Source organism: Mytilus trossulus, chromosome 6 (genome assembly GCF_036588685.1).
Source record: "Mytilus trossulus isolate FHL-02 chromosome 6, PNRI_Mtr1.1.1.hap1, whole genome shotgun sequence".
Taxonomy (NCBI): Eukaryota; Metazoa; Mollusca; class Bivalvia; order Mytilida; family Mytilidae; genus Mytilus; species Mytilus trossulus.
Window position 1 is genome coordinate 55,852,527 of NC_086378.1, and position 24,384 is coordinate 55,876,910.

General features: G+C 32.6%; 2 protein-coding genes across 2 annotated transcripts in view; both read left to right on the forward strand.

Annotated features, from left to right (window-relative positions):
• Window positions 1-4,062: 4,062 nt before the first annotated feature.
• On the forward strand, window positions 4,063-8,905 carry LOC134723564 (uncharacterized). The gene is made up of 5 exons (XM_063587142.1): window positions 4,063-4,218; window positions 5,370-5,562; window positions 6,057-6,140; window positions 7,166-7,348; window positions 8,464-8,905. The coding sequence occupies exons 2-5, from the start codon at window positions 5,376-5,378 to the stop codon at window positions 8,469-8,471; spliced, it is 462 nt and encodes a 153-aa protein (XP_063443212.1). The 5' UTR covers window positions 4,063-4,218; window positions 5,370-5,375; the 3' UTR covers window positions 8,472-8,905.
• Window positions 8,906-20,932: 12,027 nt separating this feature from the next.
• LOC134721559 (uncharacterized) overlaps window positions 20,933-24,384 on the forward strand; it is a 37,407-nt gene continuing 33,955 nt past the window's right edge. The window contains exon 1 of the mRNA XM_063584656.1: window positions 20,933-21,060. The gene's annotated coding sequence lies outside the window, so the exon portion shown is untranslated. The remainder of the gene's footprint in view (window positions 21,061-24,384) is intronic.

A 24,384-nucleotide genomic window follows, 5' to 3' on the forward strand; every position in this document is an offset into this window, starting at 1 on the left:
CAGGTTTGAACTGCTGTTAAATAATAAACAATAAAACTGAGAAAGATATTATAAATATATAAGTGTCTCTGTATGTGTATGAACAACTTAAACGCATATAAACGTTTATTTGTAGTTGGGTGGCTGCAGTTTAAATAAATTAGAAAATAAATTGAAACTTAAAACATTACCAGGGTACCAAATAAAACATGTATAACGAAATCATGATATATATATAGAATAAAAGATGTGGTTTGATTGCAAATGAGACACTTTTCACACAAAAAAAACAAGTAACAGAGAAATTAACAGCTATAGGTCTTCTTAAGGCCTTTAGAATAGAGCAAAGCACTTGTCGCATAGTCAGCTATGAAGGCCCAGAAATCACAAATTTAAAACAATTCAAACGAAAAAAACTTACGGCCTAATTAATGTACAAAAAAAGAACGAAAACATTTATATGTACTTGTACATCTCAAAAACAAAAAGACAAGAAAAAGAGATCTGAAAGTAGTCGCAGTTGCTGAGAGCTAGGACAAAGCCAATAAAAACTTAGACAAAAAATGCTTGCAAACATGCATGCAAACATTCATGCATCCAAGACTCAATTATCAATCAGCACACATCCACCATCCAATGGATTTAGTGTAAAGACGTCATAACCAGTCAGAGAATCTGACCTTATGCACATTTGAGCATAAAAATAACAAACGGATAGTATCAATTAAATTGAAAAATATGTTTGTTATCAGGTGCAAAGAAATGTAAAAAAAACATGGTACTTTCAAAGAACTCCCTAAAAGTTTAGTTTTGTAACGTGATTATCCGGATTACAGAAGAATACGGCACATTTTGCATGAAATTAGTCATCTGAGCGGTAGCTTCATTAGACAAGACTAGAGTAATTCGCAAGAATAGATTAGTATTTAATTTTTATGACAAAATTTGAACAGCCGCACAACGAAATGCAGCATAATAAAGCCATTATACTTTTTCTCTTGTATATACGAACAGACGAATAAAAGAATTCTCTGCACACTTCGAGATCTGTTTTGATAAAGTTAGACACATTGCAGTTCTGTGAATAAATTCAGAAGAATAAAAAACTTCAACCATATTATTTGAATAATAATAATTCGTTCAACGAAGTTATATGTGTAATACAAACAAATGAATTACTAACCAATTTATCATAAAAGACTGGTAATAACTTACTTGGTCCTTCATAATTGTATTATTTACTTTCATAACATCTGAATATATTACATTCATGACATTTACAATGATATTTCATATCAATATTTCAAAAATACACAATTAGAAACAACTTTGTTGTTAAAATAATTGAAAACAAGTTAATAAAGTTTTGAAAAAAACATTCACTGTTTTAATGTGCACAACTAATTTTTAAACTAAATTTTGATACGTACTACACTATTTTTGGCACCAATTTCCTTCCTTTATTATGGGCGAAATAGTACACTTTTTGTGAAGAGACGGAAAATAAAGTGTAAATTTGGCACTTTTTATATGTTTTTTTGACTTTTTCTTTTCCTCATCATCCCGATTACTTGCAACACTTTCTAAAAAGGATCTATAAGGGACGTAAAATTTAGTTGCCGGTTTACGTCTGAGTTTACGAACTTTCTTTTTATTGTTCAATCCTTTATTAAGAGGAGACAAACTTTGAAATGTTGGTGTCGGTTCCGATTGAAAAGATAATTTTGTCATATTTGTTTCTGATCTTGCTTTTGGAAAACCTCCATCAGACATAATAGATCCACGTGACCACAGAAGATGCCTAGATGTCGATGGCGTCCTGATGCTTTCGACGGATTCCGCCCTACTTTGACCAGAACTAAATTTTGAATGGGCCAAGAAAGTTTCTGAATTTTCAATTCTTCGAAAAGCATTTGCTATATTTGGAAGCTTCTCGTTCGCTCGGAGTGATAGTATTGATTTAACTTTGACTGGTGTTACAACTTGTTCCTGTTGAATCCTTGGAAGAGAATACAGTTTAGAATCACTAGGCGCAGATTTCGAACCGTTTTCCTTGCTATTTGGTTTGACCTTTTCACGTTTTACATCCAGAATTTGATAATATTCAGGTGAGTCAGGCGTGAGGTCACCACCTCGCGATGAAGCAGACGACGATGAAGTTGGAGTTCTGCACTCAGCAATACTCTCTAACCCTCTGTTTCGGCTTGCAAATGGTTGAGCTAGGTAAGATGTTTGAGGTCTGATATCATAGAAATCGTCGTCTTCATATTGGTACGGTGTATATGCTAAATCTTCATCATCATCCCTTGGTAGGTCAATGTGGGTATTGAAGGTCGCCATTGTTTTAAAATCATCCTCAATTTCGTTTGTGTTAGAATTTTCCAGAGATTTTGCAAACGGACGTAAACTTGGTACAGACTTAAATCTGTTCGGGTTTCCATTAATCTGACTATGTCCAAAATCATTAAACATAAAATGAGATTGTGTTCGTGGTTTCGGTAACGATTCAAATGTGACTTTTGTTGTTCTTCCTTTCTGTTGAAAAGGTGACAAAAAAGACGTCACTGACAGTTTTTTTACTGGCGTTGAATAATTCATGATTGGATAACATTAGCGGAATCGTGATTTACATTTTGTTTTGAGATTTCAGTTCCAACATAGATTTTTAATATAACAAATTTGACATATTGCTGAACAAATTTTTCCTATGCAGCGATTAAAAGCGCATACATTAATCCAGCTGTACACATTATAATTCAATCCTGTTTCTGAAAACACTTTCAATAAGAAGCAGTTATATATTGAGATTTAATATTTTAAATGTCTATTGTTCAGTTAATATCACTTAAGTAAATAATCCGCTATCAAAAATAATTAAATTATGATTAGGTTAAAACATTCCAAAATATTATACTTATTTATGTAAATATTATTTCGAAATACTCGACTTTTTATTATTTCAATGTCTGCTTAATTTAATGTTATTGCTGGTTTGAGTTTTTCTCAATCTTGTATTGTTTTTAACACGTGTGTTGAAAATAACAGTTTTATTCGCTGTATTGGTTAACATAAGTAAACTGATTGTCCATTGCTTACTTTGTTATTTTACACTCAAACAAAAATGAAGTAATGACACTTTGTAGATTAAACTATCTGTTCATTTGTCCTATACGTTTGAAAGAAAAATGGTGTATTGACTCAAACACATGATACCTTCACACACTCGATAAACCAAAGATTAAGAAACAGTACTTTTATTGTGGTTCTACATCTTGATGTTTTGTAATTCTTGATTTTAATGTTAAGTCTGAATTGGGATAAGTTCCATTTTAATGATTGAAAAAAAGGGGTGTATAATAGGGAGTTAATTTTGACGAATTAAAATCCTGACTATATAAATGCTGCCCCTTTATTCTTATGTTTTAAAGAATAAACATAAAAGGTTTTAAACCTTTTACCATCTTTTGCTAATCGAACACATCTCAAGTATGGGAACAGATATGAGACAAGCGGTAGTTTACCAGTTCCAACGCAGTCTATCCTGACACAAAAACTAATTCGAGTCATCATTTGCGTGCACATTTAGAAAAAGGGTGTTCTCGTCAATTGCCAAAAAATGTCACTGGTTTTCACATGTACTCTTCAACTTTGTAGTTGTTTGGCTTTAAAACTGTTTTGATCTGAGCGTCACTGATGAGTCTTTGTAGCCGAAACGCGCGTCTGTACTCAATTCCTGGTACCTTTGATAGCTGTTAATCAATCTTGTATGTTTTGTATACTGTATTTTGTTTTCTACATCACATATAGTATACATCGCAGTTAAACACTATGATAACGTATCATTTTTACTTTAGTTTTAGTTTTTTGATAATACTTTATTGTTCAAAAAGAGAAATGGACCAGAAACAACTTTTGTTTTATTAGTAGCGTCTTTTGTCGAGTTCTCTTTTTTTTCGAGTTAAAAAGTTATTTCCTCGATTTGGTTACCTGTAACATGTAGGATTGGGTTAACTAACGAATTGAAATTTTCTAAAAAAAAAAAATATTTCCTACGTAATGGCTGGTCATTCATCCATGAAATTGCCATACAATATATCTCTTCCTTGTCTACTATTACTTTACGTAATTTGGGATTTGTTCATTGTACTGAACAATGAAATACACCGAAAGTGTAGAAATTTAACAAGGAAGTGGAAAATCCAAATCATTAGACGACATTCTCCCAAAGACATCAAAGTTGTAAGTAAATTATAGTCAAATATAAACACTAGTCTTTCTTCTGATTTTTCTTCTTTTTTCCGTCGGTAAGTATATTTTACGATGAATAACATGCTGGTGTCTGGTTAAAAAGTTTAACAGAATACAGCCAATCCTTTGGTGAAATAACTGTACAAGAAAGGCGAAAGATACCAGAAGGACATTAAACTTATAGATCGAAAATAAACCGACAACGCCATGGCTATAAATATAGACATACCGACAAACAATAGTACACAGTACACAACATAGAAAACTAAAAACTAAGCAATCGTTATCAACCCCACCAAAAACTGGGAATGATCTCATGTGCTCTGGAAGGATAATTATACATTTACTCGAAACGGCTTACCAATGATCAAATACATAACCCGTTATATGATCAGCTGTGACAGATACCGCCATGACTTTAAAATATATGACTATTCAATGCCGTAAATGTCAGTAGGAATAGAAATATTAGTTTAGTCTTGAAAACCATCTGCAATTGTAGATGAAGTACTGGAATAATCGCGTAATAATCAATACTAGTAATAAGAATTTTTCCGTGTACCATACTTTTTATATTTGTAAATGTGAAAAACAAACTTTAAGCAATGGATTCGAAAATTTATTAAAAAGTAAAATCACAAAAATACTGAACACCAAGGAAAATTCAAAAGGGAAAGTCCCAAATCAAATGACAAACACATCTCAAACGAATGGATAACAACTGTCATATTCCTGTCTTGGTACAGGCATTTTCTTATGTAGGAAATGGTGGATTGAACCGGGTTTTATAGCTAGCTAAACATCTCACTTGTATGACATTCGCATCAAATTCCATTATATTGTCACCGATGCAAGAACAAAACAAACAGACACAATAGATAAAAATGTAAAAATATATAATAAAAAATGGCAATAACATTCTTTTTCTAATACTCATGAGATATAAGATACAATTTGAAACTTTAATTCAACAGCGTTATTAATAGCGGAATATCTTAAGATGTATGATAATTAATTTAATTATGTAAAATTACCAATAACAAATCTTTGTTTTTAAAACAAATAAGTTATCAACTACCAACTTTATGATTATGTTTATAGCCATTATATCATTCAAAATAATACATGTTTTACTCTTCCAGAGCAAAATGTTGAAAAGTTTCGTTCTAGTGTGTTGTCTAGTTACTGGACTTATTTCGGCATTAGCGGAAGCTAGACTTGTCAAGGAAATGGAACAACATAACATTATAAATTCTGACCACAAAACTGACCATGCTGACGACAAAACTGGTACCACTAAACCGAAATCTGGCCACGCTGTATCGTGTGGACCACGTAAGACCACGTGACAAGTTTAACATTAATATACAGAAATATTGTTTTCACACACCGACCGTTCAAGACCCTCACGGATAGTCAATGTCGTTTCAAATAACCACCTTCATCATTCAGAATACTCATACAAATGAGATGTGATGTGAATGCAAATGAGACACTTACACACCAGAGACAAACCGGACGAGGATGTAAACAACTATATATAGGACTCTATACGGCCTTTAACAATGAACAAAACCCATACATTTATAGTTATATAAAATAAGGAGATGTAGTATGATCAGAGTAAAAGGGTAGTTCTATATAATTAAAATGTATGGAGTCTTTTGTATGATATAGTCATTTTATTTTCACATTCTCTTTTTAGGAAGTTAGATTCTATACAGCTGTGTTTCCGAAATTTTCCCACAATTAGTCGTTTTCATGTGTAGCTGAGTTTTTTTAGTTTTTTTTATTGTTTTCGTTTTTAATGTTTTAACTGTGTTTTGCAGCTGATTCCAAAATAAATGTTACATGGAGTCCAATATCTCCTAAATCTGGAGATGTTCTGTCACTTTACTTTGATTTCACATTTAGTAAGTATAATTTGAAATTTACATACATGTTTCATCGGCAGAGGTTTTCATTGGTACCATATTGTTACTCAGGCTACATAGAATTATAGGAACGATAAAAAGTAAGACAATGTAAAAACAGTTAACATTAATAACCTCGATCGTATGGCGGATTTCATTCATTTCCTTTCTCAAATGACTAAAATATTTATCAAACAAACCGACTCCAATGACAGGAATCCATTACACTACTTCATTTTTTAAACATCTATTCGATTGATACCATACGCCACCTTCAACTCCTTTCGTATATCATGGTTGTCAGATTTTATTTAACGTGATTGCTCGACCTACATGTGCATCCACCTATACCTCTACAATAAATTGAATAATATTATTCAACCACACAATGCTATTTATTAGCCAAAACTGTTATAATCATTAACTTGAATAATGCTTTCCATATGCCAACAATGTACATTTTATTCACCAACAATATTCATAATTGTTATTCATTAACAACTTTTTATTCACCAAAACAGTGCTCTTCATAATTCAACAATGTAATTATTTTTCCCCAACAATATGATATTCACCCCACAGCAAAGAAGCTGTCTTCCTACGCAATAAAATCTTGACGCACGTCTCAAATAAGAGTTCAAAATGCTAGCTTTTACTATACACGTAAACACTGTGCATGTATCCAGGAGGGGTGTTTCATAAAATAAATCATCAAAAATATGATCAATGACGGTGGTAGTGAGCTATAATGTATTTGACTAAAATCACACTGAATGTTAAAAAATATTGAAAAGGTAACATTTCACGAAGTTGACGTTGTTTTTACTGTTGCAACGCAATGGTACGGAAACTGCATGTTCCATGCTGGAATGAAATGATACCCTCTGCATTGTTTGAACTATTGTCCCTCTATTTCGTCCTATATCTTGCCTGTCTGTTCTTTACATGCATCGAGTAATGGATGAAAGTTTTCACAGCTAAATGCATAGTTAACACAAGCTCATTATTCATTTACCAAATTTTAGATGAAGAATTCACAAATGGAATTTATTCTCTTAAATGGTATTCTCGACTCGACATGAGCACTCCGTGGAGGGAGGCTACTGGCATTTCTAGTCGAATTAAATGTGAAGATGTGGAAGAATATCTAAAGGCATCAGACGTCAATACAAAACAGACGCCTAGTAAATGTCCATTCCAAAAAGGAGGTATGTTTTTTTCATATATCAACTGATAGTAAACTATATAAAGCCTTGATTGAAATGTTATGTCCTGAGCAAACTTGTAAATAGTTATCAAAGATACCAGGATTATAAAATGTTCGCACAAATCAAGAGTCCATTCCATTAGATAGGATGCTTTAACCACTGTCCGTTTAACTGGCGAGTGTTATGTAGACAAGTTCAAAACGGAATACAATGTGCCCCAAATACTACATGAATAAATAATTATAAGATTAAAAAGATTTTTTATCATTATTGTAAATGGATAATACCTAACATTCACCATGATACAATTATAATTTCCCAATCAAACTTTATGAAATAAAAGAAAGGAAACTGAAAATGTAACTATTTTTTTGATAATTATTCTCGATTATCTTAACCTCTTTTATTTGTTTTGATGGGATGATACTCAATATTGTCTACTAGTCCTAAGACCGCGTCGATAACAGGTATGTGGGTTTTAATAGTCCCCTTGACATTTTCTCACCCATTCAAGGTAAATTAAGGAGAATAGCCCTTGCTTAGTTGCTGAGTAAGTTAGTAAATCAATTACTTGATTGTTGACGACGTTTTTCTAATATGCATTTTAAATACTAGTATTTAAAATGCCCAAAATTTAGTCCTTTTCTAGTATCTGTTTGCAATTGCATATTTTCAGAAAAAATTGTCGGCAGCACTGAATTCACAGACATGAAGGAGATACCATTTGAAAGTACACACCTTTTCTATAGAACACATGTTTGATCGTATTCTAAGTGTTTTATGGGGGTCACTGACTAAAAGTAAACACCAATTTACGCATATTTCCTATTAAATCACGTGTGTTTCTTTTACATATTTTGTAGACATAGATTGATTGATTGATTGATTGATTGATTGATTGATTGATTGCATCCAATCAACACAAAACAAATCATTGCAATTAACTTGAAAAGATTGATATGCAATGACATGAAAATCCAAAAGAAGTAAGGATGCGTCACGAGTTTTTACTTGTGTTCTTTTCTCTCCAATAAGTTTTCGATATAGAATTTAAGTTAATCACTGCATTCGATTTATTTTGAAGTAATATTATGTATTTCATTATTATATTTCAGGGATATAACTCTTTGGTGATTAGCATGAAAAATCAGAACGGACATGTAACTGCTTGTGGAAATGCCACAATATATCTACAGATACCTGATTACGACGATGACGACGAATAGATAGTGTGTGCGTCTATACAGAACATCGATATTCTATATTAATACATTACTTCAAAATGCATATTATTATTTTACCCTGCGATCAGTAAGCAAAGATATACAAACAAATAATATTTTCTGTCCTATTTTTTTTCTTTATTTCAACAGGTCGAGACCACTACTTTATGTGGAAAATGAATTTCAAAAATTGATGTCTTATAATTCTATTCAAAAAGTTATTGTTAAAAAGAGCAAATCTGCAAAGTTTCGTTAACTTTCTAAGAGGAAAGAATTTCCTGATGCAAAGTAAAGCTTGCAGTTTGAAAACAATAGAAATCCTGAAATTTGCAAACATTTTTCCATTTTGAATAATATGATTGTTTTAACACAGAATGATGGTGGATAGTTAAAAATTAATGCACAATACAAGTCAAATTCATCAAATTAATTCTTTCTAAACCCACATCTATATTTGAAAACATTAATGTGTTCAAAGTACACGGATGCCCCACTCCCATTTCATTTTATATGTTTTGAAGTTGGGGTCAAAACTCTAATTTGACATTGCAATTAAAAAGATCATATCATAGGAAACATTTGTACTAAGTTTCAAGTTGATTGGACTTCAACTTCATCAAAAACTACCTTGACCAATAAAAAATTGAACCAGAAGCGAATAAGTGATACGAACAGATACACAGACCAAAACACATAATGCCCCTAGGTGGGGCATAACGAAGCTAATGAAAGATGCAAATTCAAAGGTAATTAAAAACAATTGATAACTTCTTTTAATTGGAAGAGTTATGGATGAAGGATGGTAAATATTTAAATGTACATTTTGGAATCATGGTAATGCGATACTATCTGACAAGATTTTCCTATAGACTGTATTATAGATTTGATGTTATAATTTCTAGAAACAGGGTGGTATTTCAAAATATCTAATTACCTGGATGCTACATGTATATGTAATTTGTTAGGAGAACAGTGAAATTAACACACTGATTGAAAATAAACATTTTATAAAATCTAAATCTTAACTTTTTTATAAGTTTATACAGCTAATGTACAAAACAAAACTTTCTGCCAGAAAATAATTGTAAATTCCATATTTTAGAATAAAAATGCATTTTCCATTTATATTGGAAATATTAATTTTGCTTAAAATATATAACAAAGAATAATGAATGTATCAAATCACTATAAAAAAAAATCTAACTAAGCATGTTTATATATATCTTATATACTGTTATTCTACTAAAAGCTATAAATCAAAATATGTTTTAAGCAGAGTAAAATATAAAACTTCTTTTAAGCTATGTAAAGTAATTTGTTTATAGTCATTAAAAACAAACAAAAAAAGAAAAAAGCTCTAAGACATTGAAGTAAATGAATTGTACTGGTATTCAAACACTATCATGGTCCCTTATATCAAATCACAGTATTTTTATGACAAAAACATAACATGTACTGGTATGATTAATTATCAGTAAAAATTATTCAGAAATTGGGAATGTAAATAAATTCATCTATAGACATGATAGAGGTATAACGGAACTACAGGCGCCTGCTGGCTTATCAGTGAAATATTAAGCACGCATGTTTTGTTAATATCTCTCTGTCTACTTACATCGACCACCTCTGCCTGAAATTCAATTCATGGTATATTTTTTTAATTGATGAGTATACGTATACGTAGGCAAAATATCTTAGTTGATTTATGGATAGTTTGTGAAGAAATTAGACATTTATCATGTTTACCTAGCTATCATACATCTATTTACACTGCCAAAAGTTTACAAGTGTTTATTTTAACCACAACCTTGCAGATCCAGGACAGCAAACTTGCAGCATGGCCAATGATAATTTTTCAACTGAAAAGTTGCAAGCGTGTCCCCAGTAAGAAGCTTTTTATTCAATTGTTGCCACAGGTTGCTGTCAATCATATTTGTTTCAGTTGTTTTTTAAAAATAAATCTCTTTTGAATTAATTGTGTAATGCATTGGATTTAATAGCCTACTATATGTATACATTATGAGTTTTCTTCATTGTTGAAGGCTGTTTATGGTGACCTTCAGTTATTTATATCCTTATTTTTTTGGTCACTTTGGGACAGTTTTCTTATTGCCAATCATACCACTTCTTTCTTAAGCATGCATTTAGCTATTTTGTTGCTGACAATTTTTATTGATGGAGAAAGCCAGAGTGCACAGAGAAACCCACTGACCTTCGATAGGAAAACTGATAAATCCTAGTCAATTAAGATTGGAGTCGAGTGCACCCGCAAGAGCAGGTTTCACACTCACAACCTCAGTGTTAACTCAACTGGCTAGTGATTACACAGTAGTAACTACTTAGACCACTCTCCCATCAAAGCCCATCTTCTTTTTTAATATAATAAGAGATATATATACATGTATAAAGAAATTAAATGAAAAGCCAACAGTGAGAAAATGAGTGAATGAGCGGGTGTCAGTGAGTGAATGAGTCAATGAGCGGGTGTCAGTGAGTGAATGAGTGAATGAGCGGGTGTCAGTGAGTGAATGAGCGGGTGTCAGTGAATGAGCGGGTGAGTGAATGAGCGGGTGTCAGTGAGTGAATGAGCGGGTGTCAGTGAATGAGCGGGTGTCAGTGAGTGAGTGAATCAGCGGGTGTCAGTGAGTGAATGAGCCGGTGTCAGTGAATGAGCGGGTGTCAGTGAGTGAGTGAATGAGCGGGTGTCAATTAGTGAGCGGGTGAGTAAGTGGGTGTCATCATTCAGTGAGTAAACAGTGTCAATGAGTGAGCGTGAGCGGGTATTAGTGAGCGGGTGAGTGTCAGTGAGTGAGCGGGTGAGTGTCAGTAAGTGCGAGCGAGTGAGTGTGAGGTGAGTGTAAGGTGTGTGTGAGCGTGCGAGTAGGTTGTGAGAGATAGAGATGAGACAGTCAGGATAAGAGATGATAGAGATAAATGTGAATGAATGTGAGATATAAGAGCTGATAGAGAGAAATGAGAAAGAGGAGTGAATCGTCATTGAGCGAACACGTCACGCTTGAGCGAAGAACTTGCATGAATCTGAGAGTGATTGTATTAGTGAACGAACGAAAGAGTGTGTGCATAAGAATTATTAGTATTGTTGAATGAGAGATTTTATTAAACGAGAGAAACTTTACTTGAGAATATAATGTGATTGTGTGATCAGACAGGTAGATAAAATAAAATAAACCATGGACTGGTTGGTTAATAAATAACTGAGGTCAGAGTGTGGAAAAGGAAAGACGGTACTACCACTGGGGTAAAGCTGATGACCGTAACTGCATTCACGGTCATCCCAAGATGTCGGACGAAAAATTAGGTCAGTATTTGTATTGTCGGTTAAGGTGTTTCTACATCATTATCTTTACAAAGCATACATACATTGTAAATTTATAAAAGATTCACACGGAAGTCACAAATCTCTACCGAGGAACGTATAGAACGGGAAATTGGATTTGAAAAATTCGCTAAGATGACCGTAAATCATCTTTAAAATATTTTCAAGATGACCGTAACATATAATAAGGATGACCGTGATTGGTAAGGATGTGACCGTAATTTATAAAGGATGACCGTAACTTTCATAGTATAATCGTCATTTTTAAGAAATATCCGTATTTGTATTACCTTTTTTGTATCAAATAATTAATAATATTAATCGTGTTGGTGTAAGACGTATTTATAAGACAACATTATCATAAAGGTAGACAAAAATAAGACTTGCTTCAAATACATGGTTTGTCATATGTAGCATCTAACTACAAGCCAAAATATTTTTTTATTTCTGAGATTCCTATTAATTTTATATAATAAATACAGCTTTTTAAAAATGCCAAAAAGGCAATGGATGTACAGCCATTTATAATATATCGTTTCAACTACCATTACAGATGGGGTTTTTTTTTTAATTTATTTCAGATACGTACATGTGTTATCAATTTTCCACTTGCAAGTTCACCTCATCTAATGTAGACAGCATTTTAATACACACTATAGACAATCATGTTGGTCCACAAACATTTAGTTTTAGGAAGAAAGTTTTGGATGAAAACACTGGTCATACTGCATATCGGTCCGTACATTTTGGAGTTGAATTTACAAAACTTAAAATGATGTTAGGAAAAGGTTATAAGCCAAATATGAATTTAGAAGAACATGTTTTTTAAATACTCCGACCAAACTAGTGAAGGTGAGCTCCAGCAAAATAGATCCTTAAATAGTCTTGTTTAAATAGCGAATTTTAAAGGGGAGCCTTGTAAATTGTATAAACAGAAAACAAAATTGTTTTTTTTTTATATATCAAGACAAATCAATATTTTATTCTGCTCCTCTGAACCTATACACATGGGCTCAATTACCGGATATTCATAATGTTTAAGGTTCATCTGAATGAATTGAAAAATATTGCCGTTTTTACACACACATATCTATTAAGAGAACAGACAAACGGATGCATCTAGGAAAGCGTAAGGACTATGTACCGTGTTACTTCAATGCTAAACATATGGAAACTTTATAGAAAATCCACAGCCTTTATCCTTGTTCTAACATATTTGGCAATTTGATGACCGATAGATATAGGATTATTGCATGCAGTGCTAGCATTGATTTCCTTAAAACAGTTTATTAATGTAGTTATTTGTTAGAACAAATAAAAATATGGACCAAATCAAGTACACCTTTTAGGGTGTACTCGACTTTAGTTACTCTGCACGAGGTATTTTGAAATTTACAGGTTGGTTACAACTTTTTGTAAAAAATAAACACTAGCACATCATAGAAAAGCAAGCGAGTAATCTATGTTTCAAATTTTATTACAAAAATCTCTTTATTAAAGGCTGTTGATTTTCTATAAAAATCTTGGTTTATTTGCCACAAAGTACTCTTTTTCTATCAAATGCTAGGCAACAGTAATTAATTATGCCTTGCTTCAAGTTTCCCCCTATAGTATATGTTTAAAATGGACTGTATCTATTATACATTATATCTGTAGTTTTGATACAATTGATGTTTAAAAATTCGTACAAAAATGGCTACAGAAGGGTACATAAACCTTAAAGCATGGCAGGACCTTTAGATATGTAAAAGTTATATAAAGTCTATGTTTGTGAACAAAAAACCCTAACTTACCTGGTTTTCGAGGTGCATTTTTTTTTTAAATATGCAGAAGATAGCAAAATAAACAAACATACGAGTTTCATTTGATACGGTCCACTCAGTTACACAGTTAAATTCACCTATTGTTTGCAGGTGTCTATTGTCTATAGTGTCCATTTAAATCACAAGAGTGCACACGCTGAAATGTCTCGCCTTCTTTACTAATCATAGATATTATGTTGATAGACCAAATATAAAGCTTTATTACAACTGTCACATAAACTCAACATTAACCAAGAAAACAAAACATGATTGTAAGGTGTACATGTCTAGCAGACAGATGTCATCTGACCTTGACCTCATTTTCATGGTTCAGTGGTTATAGTTAAGTTTTTGTGTTTTGGTCTGTTTTTCTTATGCGATATGCAATAGGTCTTCTATATTTGGTATATGTAATGATTGTAAGGTTTACATGTCTAGTTGACAGGTGTCATCTGACGTTGACCTCATTTTTATGGTTCAGTGGTCAAAGTTAAGTTTTTGAGTTTTGGTCTATTTTTCTAATACTTTATGCATAAGGTCAACTATATTTGCATGGTGTATGGAAATATTTTATGATCTATATGTCTGTTCAAAGGTTTAATTTGACCGTGACCTCATTTCACGGCTTATTGCTCAGTGTTAAGTTCTTGTGTTTTGGTCTGTTTTTCTGAATTTATAAGCAATAAGTGAACTATATTTGTTGTATTGAAGAATTGTTAGCTGTTCATGTCAGCCTGGCATGGTTCATCTGACCTTGACCTCATTTTCATGGTTCATTGATAAATGTTTTGTTTTCTTGGTTAATGTTGAGTTTATGTGACAGTTGTAATAAAGCTTTATATTTGGTCTATCAACATAATATCTATGATTAGTAAAGAAGGCGAGACATTTCAGCGTGTGCACTCTTGTGATTTAAATGGACACTATAGACAATAGACACCTGCAAACAATAGGTGAATTTAACTGTGTAACTGAGTGGACCGTATCAAATGAAACTCGTATGTTTGTTTATTTTGCTATCTTCTGCATATTTAAAAAAAATGCACCTCGAAAACCAGGTAAGTTAGGGTTTTTTGTTCACAAACATAGACTTTATATAACTTTACATATCTAAAGGTCCTGCCATGCTTTAAGGTTTATGTACCCTTCTGTAGCCATTTTTGTACGAATTTTTTAAACATCAATTGTATCAAAACTACAGATATAATGTATAATAGATACAGTCCATTTTAAACATATACTATAGGGGGAAACTTGAAGCAAGGCATAATTAATTACTGTTGCCTAGCATTTGATAGAAAAAGAGTACTTTGTGGCAAATAACCAAGATTTTTATAGAAAATCAACAGCCTTTAATAAAGAGATTTTTGTAATAAAATTTGAAACATAGATTACTCGCTTGCTTTTCTATGATGTGCTAGTGTTTATTTTTTACAAAAAGTTGTAACCAACCTGTAAATTTCAAAATACCTCGTGCAGAGTAACTAAAGTCGAGTACATCCTAAAAGGTGTACTTGATTTGGTCCATATTTTTATTTGTTCTAACAAATAACTACATTAATAAACTGTTTTAAGGAAATCAATGCTAGCACTGCATGCAATAATCCTATATCTATCGGTCATCAAATTGCCAAATATGTTAGAACAAGGATAAAGGCTGTGGATTTTCTATAAAGTTTCCATATGTTTAGCATTGAAGTAACACGGTACATAGTCCTTACGCTTTCCTAGATGCATCAGTTTGTCTGTTCTCTTAATAGATATGTGTGTGTAAAAACGGCAATATTTTTCAATTCATTCAGATGAACCTTAAACATTATGAATATCCGGTAATTGAGCCCATGTGTATAGGTTCAGAGGAGCAGAATATAATATTGATTTGTCTTGATATATAAAAAAAACAATTTTGTTTTCTGTTTATACAATTTACAAGGCTCCCCTTTAAAATTCGCTATTTAAACAAGACTATTTAAGGATCTATTTTGCTGGAGCTCACCTTCACTAGTTTGGTCGGAGTATTTAAAAAACATGTTCTTCTAAATTTATATTTGGCTTATAACCTTTTCCTAACATCATTTTAAGTTTTGTAAATTCAACTCCAAAATGTACGGACCGATATGCAGTATGACCAGTGTTTTCATCCAAAACTTTCTTCCTAAAACTAAATGTTTGTGGACCAACATGATTGTCTATAGTGTGTATTAAAATGCTGTCTACATTAGATGAGGTGAACTTGCAAGTGGAAAATTGATAACACATGTACGTATCTGAAATAAATTTTAAAAAAAACCCATCTGTAATGGTAGTTGAAACGATATAATATAAATGGCTGTACATCCATTGCCTTTTTGGCATTTTTAAAAAGCTGTATTTATTATATAAAATTAATAGGAATCTCAGAAATAAAAAATTCTTTTGGCTTGTAGTTAGATGCTACATACGACAAACCATGTATTTGAAGCAAGTCTTATTTTTGTCTACCTTTATGATAATGTTGTCTTATAAATACGTCTTACACCAACACGATTAATATTATTAATTATTTGATACAAAAAAGGTAATACAAATACGGATATTTCTTAAAAATGACGATTATACTATGAAAGTTACGGTCATCCTTTATAAATTACGGTCATCCTTTCGAAATTACGGTCATCAATTTACCAATCACGGTCATCCTTATTATATGTTACGGTCATCTTGAAAATATTTTAAAGATGATTTACGGTCATCTTAGCGAATTTTTCAAATCCAATTTCCCGTTCTATACGTTCCTCGGTAGAGATTTGTGACTTCCGTGTGAATCTTTTATAAATTTACAATGTATGTATGCTTTGTAAAGATAATGATGTAGAAACACCTTAACCGACAATACAAATACTGACCTAATTTTTCGTCCGACATCTTGGGATGACCGTGAATGCAGTTACGGTCATCAGCTTTACCCCAGTGGTAGTACCGTCTTTCCTTTTCCACACTCTGACCTCAGTTATTTATTAACCAACCAGTCCATGGTTTATTTTATTTTATCTACCTGTCTGATCACACAATCACATTATATTCTCAAGTAAAGTTTCTCTCGTTTAATAAAATCTCTCATTCAACAATACTAATAATTCTTATGCACACACTCTTTCGTTCGTTCACTAATACAATCACTCTCAGATTCATGCAAGTTCTTCGCTCAAGCGTGACGTGTTCGCTCAATGACGATTCACTCCTCTTTCTCATTTCTCTCTATCAGCTCTTATATCTCACATTCATTCACATTTATCTCTATCATCTCTTATCCTGACTGTCTCATCTCTATCTCTCACAACCTACTCGCACGCTCACACACACCTTACACTCACCTCACACTCACTCGCTCGCACTTACTGACACTCACCCGCTCACTCACTGACACTCACCCGCTCACTAATACCCGCTCACGCTCACTCATTGACACTGTTTACTCACTGAATGATGACACCCACTTACTCACCCGCTCACTAATTGACACCCGCTCATTCACTCACTCACTGACACCCGCTCATTCACTGACACCGGCTCATTCACTCACTGACACCCGCTGATTCACTCACTCACTGACACCCGCTCATTCACTGACACCCGCTCATTCACTCACTGACACCCGCTCATTCACTCACCCGCTCATTCACTGACACCCGCTCATTCACTCACTGACACCCGCTCATTCACTCACTGACACCCGCTCATTCACTCACTGACACCCGCTCATTCACTCATTCACTCACTGACACCCGCTCACTCACTGACACCCGCTCATTCACTCACACCCGCTCATTCACTCACTGACATCCGCTCATTCACTCACTGACACCCGCTCATTCACTCACTGACACCCGCTCATTCACTCACCCGCTAATTTACTCACTCACTCAATCACACCCACTCATTCACTCACTCACGCTCATTCATTCACTCACTGACACACGCGCACTCTGTTCTACTTACCCAGTGGACACTCTGTTCTACTTACCCAGTGGACACTCTGTTCCACTCTTCAATTACTGTTCCAGGTAGAATGTGTAAGTGGTTACCCAGTGTCAGAGCAGTAGCAATAGCAACATACACCTTCTTGTAACATTACAGACCATTGAACTTGCTACGTTTTAATGAGCATTGTTGGTACACGCTCCTTCAGTTTTCCTTCATTAGAAACGCATACAGTGTAATAATTTTCGAGTTACATTAAAGCATTATAAAAAAATAAAATAACATAATTTGTGGTATTTTAACTTTTTATATTTTGCAATTATATGTCCAAAAAATAACCAACATGGTTTTGTTTTCCTGTGCATTTCACTCGTTCACAATTCTTTTAATTTTCTTGTTCAGTTTGCTATAAAATTACTCTTATTTGGGTATTTTTTAAGAAAATTAAACGCGATGAAATAAACGGTACTAACTGTGATTATTTCTTTATATGTCATTATAATTCTATAATATAACACCATACGTATATTGCGTTTGGTACATAGATTAATCAATAGAATATATAAATCAGTTCACTGGTATTCGGTGAAGTGTAAAAATGTCCAAATTTTTTAACATTGTTATTTGTATAATACGGATTTTTATAGTGGATTAAACGAGACAATTTAGATTTTAAAAAAGCTAGTTTTTAATAATCTGTTGTTGACGGTTACCTACATGAGATGGATTCCTTTCCGACAAATCGGGGTAAATTGATTTAATAAATAAGGTCATAAATCAATAAGAAATAACTTCAAATATTGAATACTTTAAAAAAAACAACTTCACAAATGATATTACTAGCAACTTATTCATTCAAAAGGAAACAACCACAACAATGGACGTTTTACAAAAACAATAAAGAGCCTAACTTATTGTATGTGTTTCGGTAAGGAGCAGAATCCACGTGACCTCTATGTAACGGGACTGACAGCTCACTTAGTCGCGCTTGTGGTCGGTTAATGCTGCCTTAAAACCTTCGGAATTTTATTCTATGCGTGTGTGGCATTTTTTTTTTCTCTCTCGGTCGTTCCAGCGTACAACAGTTTTAAATGGAAAAAAACTAAGTTATAGCTGATATTGGTCGATGGATGATAGTCGTATTTTTAGAGCTAACTGGTTTATTTAGGATTGTCTTTCAACTATATTTATATTGTTAAGCAGCTTACAATAGTTTGGTCTAATTTAATGTCGTCCATTATTAAATATATATATATTCCCATTCAGTTTTGATGGTCTCGGTACCATTCTTTTTTTCCCAAATTTTTTATGTATATCCTTATGTTCTTGCTTGATATGTCTTTACCTTTACGATAGATATTTCGACAAGCTTTATCAGTTTTCAAAGGTATCAGGATTATAATTTAATACGCCAGACGCGTGTTTCGTCTACACAAGACTGTCTCCCAGATTTTTTTTAATTGTTCTTGCATTTCGATGCCTTGCAGTTTGGCAGATTCTTGCTGTGCTCTTCTTTTTTTGTGCCTTCTCCTGGATAGATAACAGCCATAATAAAATAGTTCATCTTACCACCACTAAAAGAAAAACAAATACAGAGTAATAATTTGTATATAACTATGCCACCATTTCAAATGCAAAAAACTGAGGAGAACTACAGAAAACTGTCCTGTCCCAAATTATTCATTTGGAATTACAAACATCGAATCATAGATAGATACACCAAAAACATCTGATTATGTATAGAAGATGCATTGTAAACGATTTCAGACACTGTACATGTACAAATAAGAACTACGTTTCTCTCCTGGAAAATATGTGTCTTATTTCTAATTTTAATAACTCATTAATGTTTGCAGTTTTTAAAGTTCAGTTTAACTTTATAAAATACTACCGTCTTATTTTGATGTGACTGGCCATGGTGTCTGGGAAATCATTACTGATTTAGATATAAATCGTCACGAGTGTGAGTTTGTTGTCATGATGTTTATCCCATTTTTCTCTAACTGTTCAGTGGAAATTATTGGATATGAGTCGTCTTATAGATGTTCATGGAGATCGACCATTTCGCTTGGATATCAAATATATATATCAGTATTTAGTTCGGGCAGAGACTAATAAATTGATACATTAATTCGACGTGTGAATATAATTCCTTGGTCTCATATATGAGACCAAGGAATTATATATTTGACATATTTGTACAATTCCTTGATGAGACTCAGTGCAATGTATTACATGTATCAGATGTCACTCACTGATACTCACACTTTTAATAGGGGCAACTTAATTTTGATTCAAACGATGATATAATGATTTTTCGCTTACTTATGATCCCGGCTTATGATAAAGATTCCCTCAAATGATTTCTCAAATGAATAATGCAAAAACAAACAAACGTTCCAAAACTATTGCAATAAACTACTATATATGGAGTGGGGGCCCATATTCGCCGGGGACACAATTTCGCTGTTTTATGATTTTAATGTGTAAACACTTCAAAGGATGGCTAAAATGGAAGAAATATGACGATAAATTATAATTTTATAACAAATATGATTATTTTTTAAACTTAAACAAAATTACGGCACTTACTGCAAAAGATAGAAAAAAGGACAACGATTTTCGGTCAATTTCCTGAATGAAAAACAGGATTTTCAGAGATTTTTTTCTTACTATATTTTTTGGACTGATTGGCCTAAATTTCTGTTTTTTACACATTTGAAATGTCTGCTGTTCATCTATAGTGAAATTTATTTGATAAATATTATATAAAGCTGCAGTTATTTGGTTTTAAATAGATGTGTAAAAACGGCGAATATGTGTACCCCATTGACGAAACTTCAGGATTTCAAACACCCTTTAATGTAACCTTATATATGATTATTTTCAAATAAACATGTTTTCAAGCTTAGGAATGTTTAGCATTTGAAGTTATCTTCATGTTGGAATATGTCAATATACTTCAAAAACATATCGACCTGAACATAAACTGTAGAAAACATGGAAAGATATGGCGAAATGAGCACCCCACTCTAATATCATTTGGATTTGACAGAGACATATCTCTGTTGTTTGTTTTTTTTTAAATCACAGGTTTTTTTTAAAACAAATTAAGAGCATATTTTTTTGGTTTGGCCATTTTGACCTTTGACACTATTATCCCTGTCAGACCATCTCGCATTTTTCAAACATTTCGTAATATTCGCATTTTTTTTTACATATCCTTTCCGTAGAAATGTTTGAAATTATAATGCATTAGATACCGGAAGTGACGCACTATAAACAATATGGTGGAATAAATATTTTTGTTTTAAGTTGAATGAAAATGCAAGTTGTAACAAGACGATTATGACTTTTGCAAATTTTTCAGTAATTGGAAGAGAAACTGTGGTATGTGTTTGCAGCTTGTATTTGAGACAGTATTTGGCTTATAGAAACATGTTATTGCCAAAAAAAATTACCTCAATCGGTTAAATCGGCACTCGTAACTTTAGTCATTTCGACACCTATAGTCGAAAAGAGACCTCGGTACCTGTACGAAACATTTTATTTTGCAAATAAAACCGAATATGAGAGGAGCTTTTGATATTCTCACTTGAAAATGTAGAAAACCCGTTTCTCTATAAGTGTATACAGATGAGGATGCATGACAAATGAAAATAGACGTACGGTGCAGTCCGGTGTATCCGCGCACCTAAGACTTATGACTTCACTTCATTCAACTGATAAAACCAATAATTGGATAATATTGTGTTAACACATTCATAATATACTTTTATTTAATAGAAGCATCTGTTTGTATGGTTTCACCCCCAAGATTCTGTGTAATGTGTGACCAAAATTAGGGAAACCCCTGTTCTGAGAGTTCCTCCAATGTCCGGTGATTTCGCGCATGCCTTCCAAAAATAGATTATTTTGAATAAAGAAAAGATTTTTGGAAACGAAATATAGCTGAATTTGAATCAAGAACACTGCAAAGGATGCAGAGCAAAAATTATTTCAATCTGATATAAATTTGACTTAAATAAAACAAATTTTATCTGATGATGTATTTTTTTTAAAGGAAATTGGCCAAATATTGTAAATCACGGGATTGCAGTTATTATTTAACTCTTGAACTTATCGATTTTATTCATTTTTATCCCTTCGGAATGCTAAAACAATAACAAGAACCATTTTACTTGTGTTACTGTGTTGATATGACGAAATCACCTAATGCACGGTATCGCCGGCCGCGCGGACACCGGGGACTCCACTGTACATTTTGTATTTACACTTGTATGCAAATTTGTCCGCCATTACGTAGAATCACACAGGTTCCTGAAACTTTGACATAAAAATTTAAAAAATTTGACGTCACAATAAAAAAGTGATTGTTGCTTGACGTCAAAAGGTTATTCGGAGGCAATCTACAGTCATTTTGAGACAAAATTCAGCTAAATACCAAAAGTGGAAATATGTTTATAAGTGATAAATGAGCGCCAACAAATGATTTGACCACGATCTCCTGTTTTGAATGGGCACTGCTTTCTTTCTCTATATTGCTCACCAAAAACAATTAGAAAATAGCAAAAGCAATAAAAAAGCAAATGTCATGAATATAAATTTAAAGTAAATATATGCATTATAGCATTATACATGTTATAGGGACAGCAGAATTAGGTCTATCTGACTTCTTGTAAATCTTAATGTAGACCTGGAGGTAGTCCAGATAACTAAGGTAAATCTTTTTTGGCTCAGTTGGTTAGAGGGCTTCATTTAGATCCTGACATTGAAGGTTTGGGTCCCACTGGTACCATCCAGGAATTTTCACAACAAAAACCATTGAAAACATTCAAAATTGATGCCAATTCTTATATATGATTCACTTTATAGAAGTAAACTGCAGGTGACAAAAAAAAACCCCAGCAATTTGAATAGTAATCATGTAATAGATAAATTTGTTTTTATAAAAAAAAAAAAATATGACAGTCTCCACTTTGGATGCTTTTTGTTACCTTAAAATAACTTATTGCAAAAAATCCCTACTTTATAGACATGATAGATATGAATCGACTCATTGCATATTTTTCTTTAACACTAAAAAAACTTAATGTACATATGGACCATAATTTGCTATTGGGCTCCGTTTCCTATAACTATAGAAAAGTGATAAAATGTGAATTACTGTAAGAAAAGTTGCAACTACATCTAAAGATGCCATTATTTTTATCAACATACAAGTGTATGCTACTCTTCCCTAGAATTTTTTTTAAAAATATACGAATTTCAAAGATTCTACAACCGTATTTTTGTGTCGTTTCTCGCGTTATTTATTGCTTCCGAAGAGCATAACGCTGACTGATTTATAGATAATCGTCACCGGCAAATTCGTAACTTTTGCTTTCAAATAACAAAGAACATCGACCAATAAGAATAGTGAGAAGAAAATGCCGAGAACTATAAGTATTTATGTAGCAGATGTAAGAACAGTGTCATGATTTTTGTGTCCGATTTCGTAACGCAATTTTTAGATGATGTAATCTGCTTTGTTCACATTGTGCCTATTTTAAAGATTTTAATTCCAAGTTAAAAGTTTTTTTCTTTACTGGATTTAAAGAATGTTACATTGCCAATGATTTGGAATAAATTGTATATAACTGGAATATCAAAACCAAATATAAATAATTTTTTTTTGCTTAAACATCAAGATACAACGATTATGGTATCCTGTATCAATGGAGAAAATATGGAAAATTCTGAATAAATTGTACTAATTGTTTTCAAAACAAGCACATATTTAGGAGTTTTATAATACTGTTACATTTAAGATGGATTTTAAGAAAAAGTATACTGTTCAGATTATTTTAAGCAGATTTTGCAATAAAATAAAACTAAAAAAATGCTTTCGGTTTCTTGTGGTTTCCTGTCAGGTTTAAAAAAACTTTTAATATAACATTGAAAATAGATTTTAAATATTAACATGAAACAAGTAACACTAGTAATGGTGTTTATTTATGCCTTTTGAATTATATTGTGCAAAATAAAGAAAATAAAGATTGGTTTCCTGTTTGGTTTCATGTCACGTAAACAGTGAATCAAAATGTATTAATTTTTTCTCGAAAAACTCAATTGTTCCATTCATACTATTCTAACACCAACACAACCCACAAAATAAAAGTTAAAATTTTAGAACTTATAAAAAAGGATACAAAAAGAAACCAAAGGCCGAATACCAAATTATGGTCCATATACCCCTCAATGATCCACTTTGATTGCATACTAATCAAACTATTAATCACTAGAGCTAGTGTAGCCATGGTGACTGTTAAAGAATTTGAATTTTCTGAATTTCTTAACCTTTCACTGATAGCTACCCAGACAGAAGCTACTCTGAGACGATGGCTTCCCTGGCTCCTATTACTCAAGTTGGAGATCTTCATAATAAATGTCAATAAAAAATTGTCTATAGTTATTTGTCATGTTTGTATCTTAATTTCATCATGTTCATTCACTAACACCATGTTCACAGTTTTGTTTATGTATTGATAATTTTTTCTTCATAAAATTTTCAAATTTTCTGCATTATCTAGGTGAAATTCTCAAAATTCTGCTCTCTGACCAAAAATTGCATTTTTTCAACCCAAAACCGTAAAATTTTGAAAATTTTATGAGGCTGTACAAATTCCTTACACTGAACGATGTCTATTCCAAGTGCTTTGTACATACATGTAC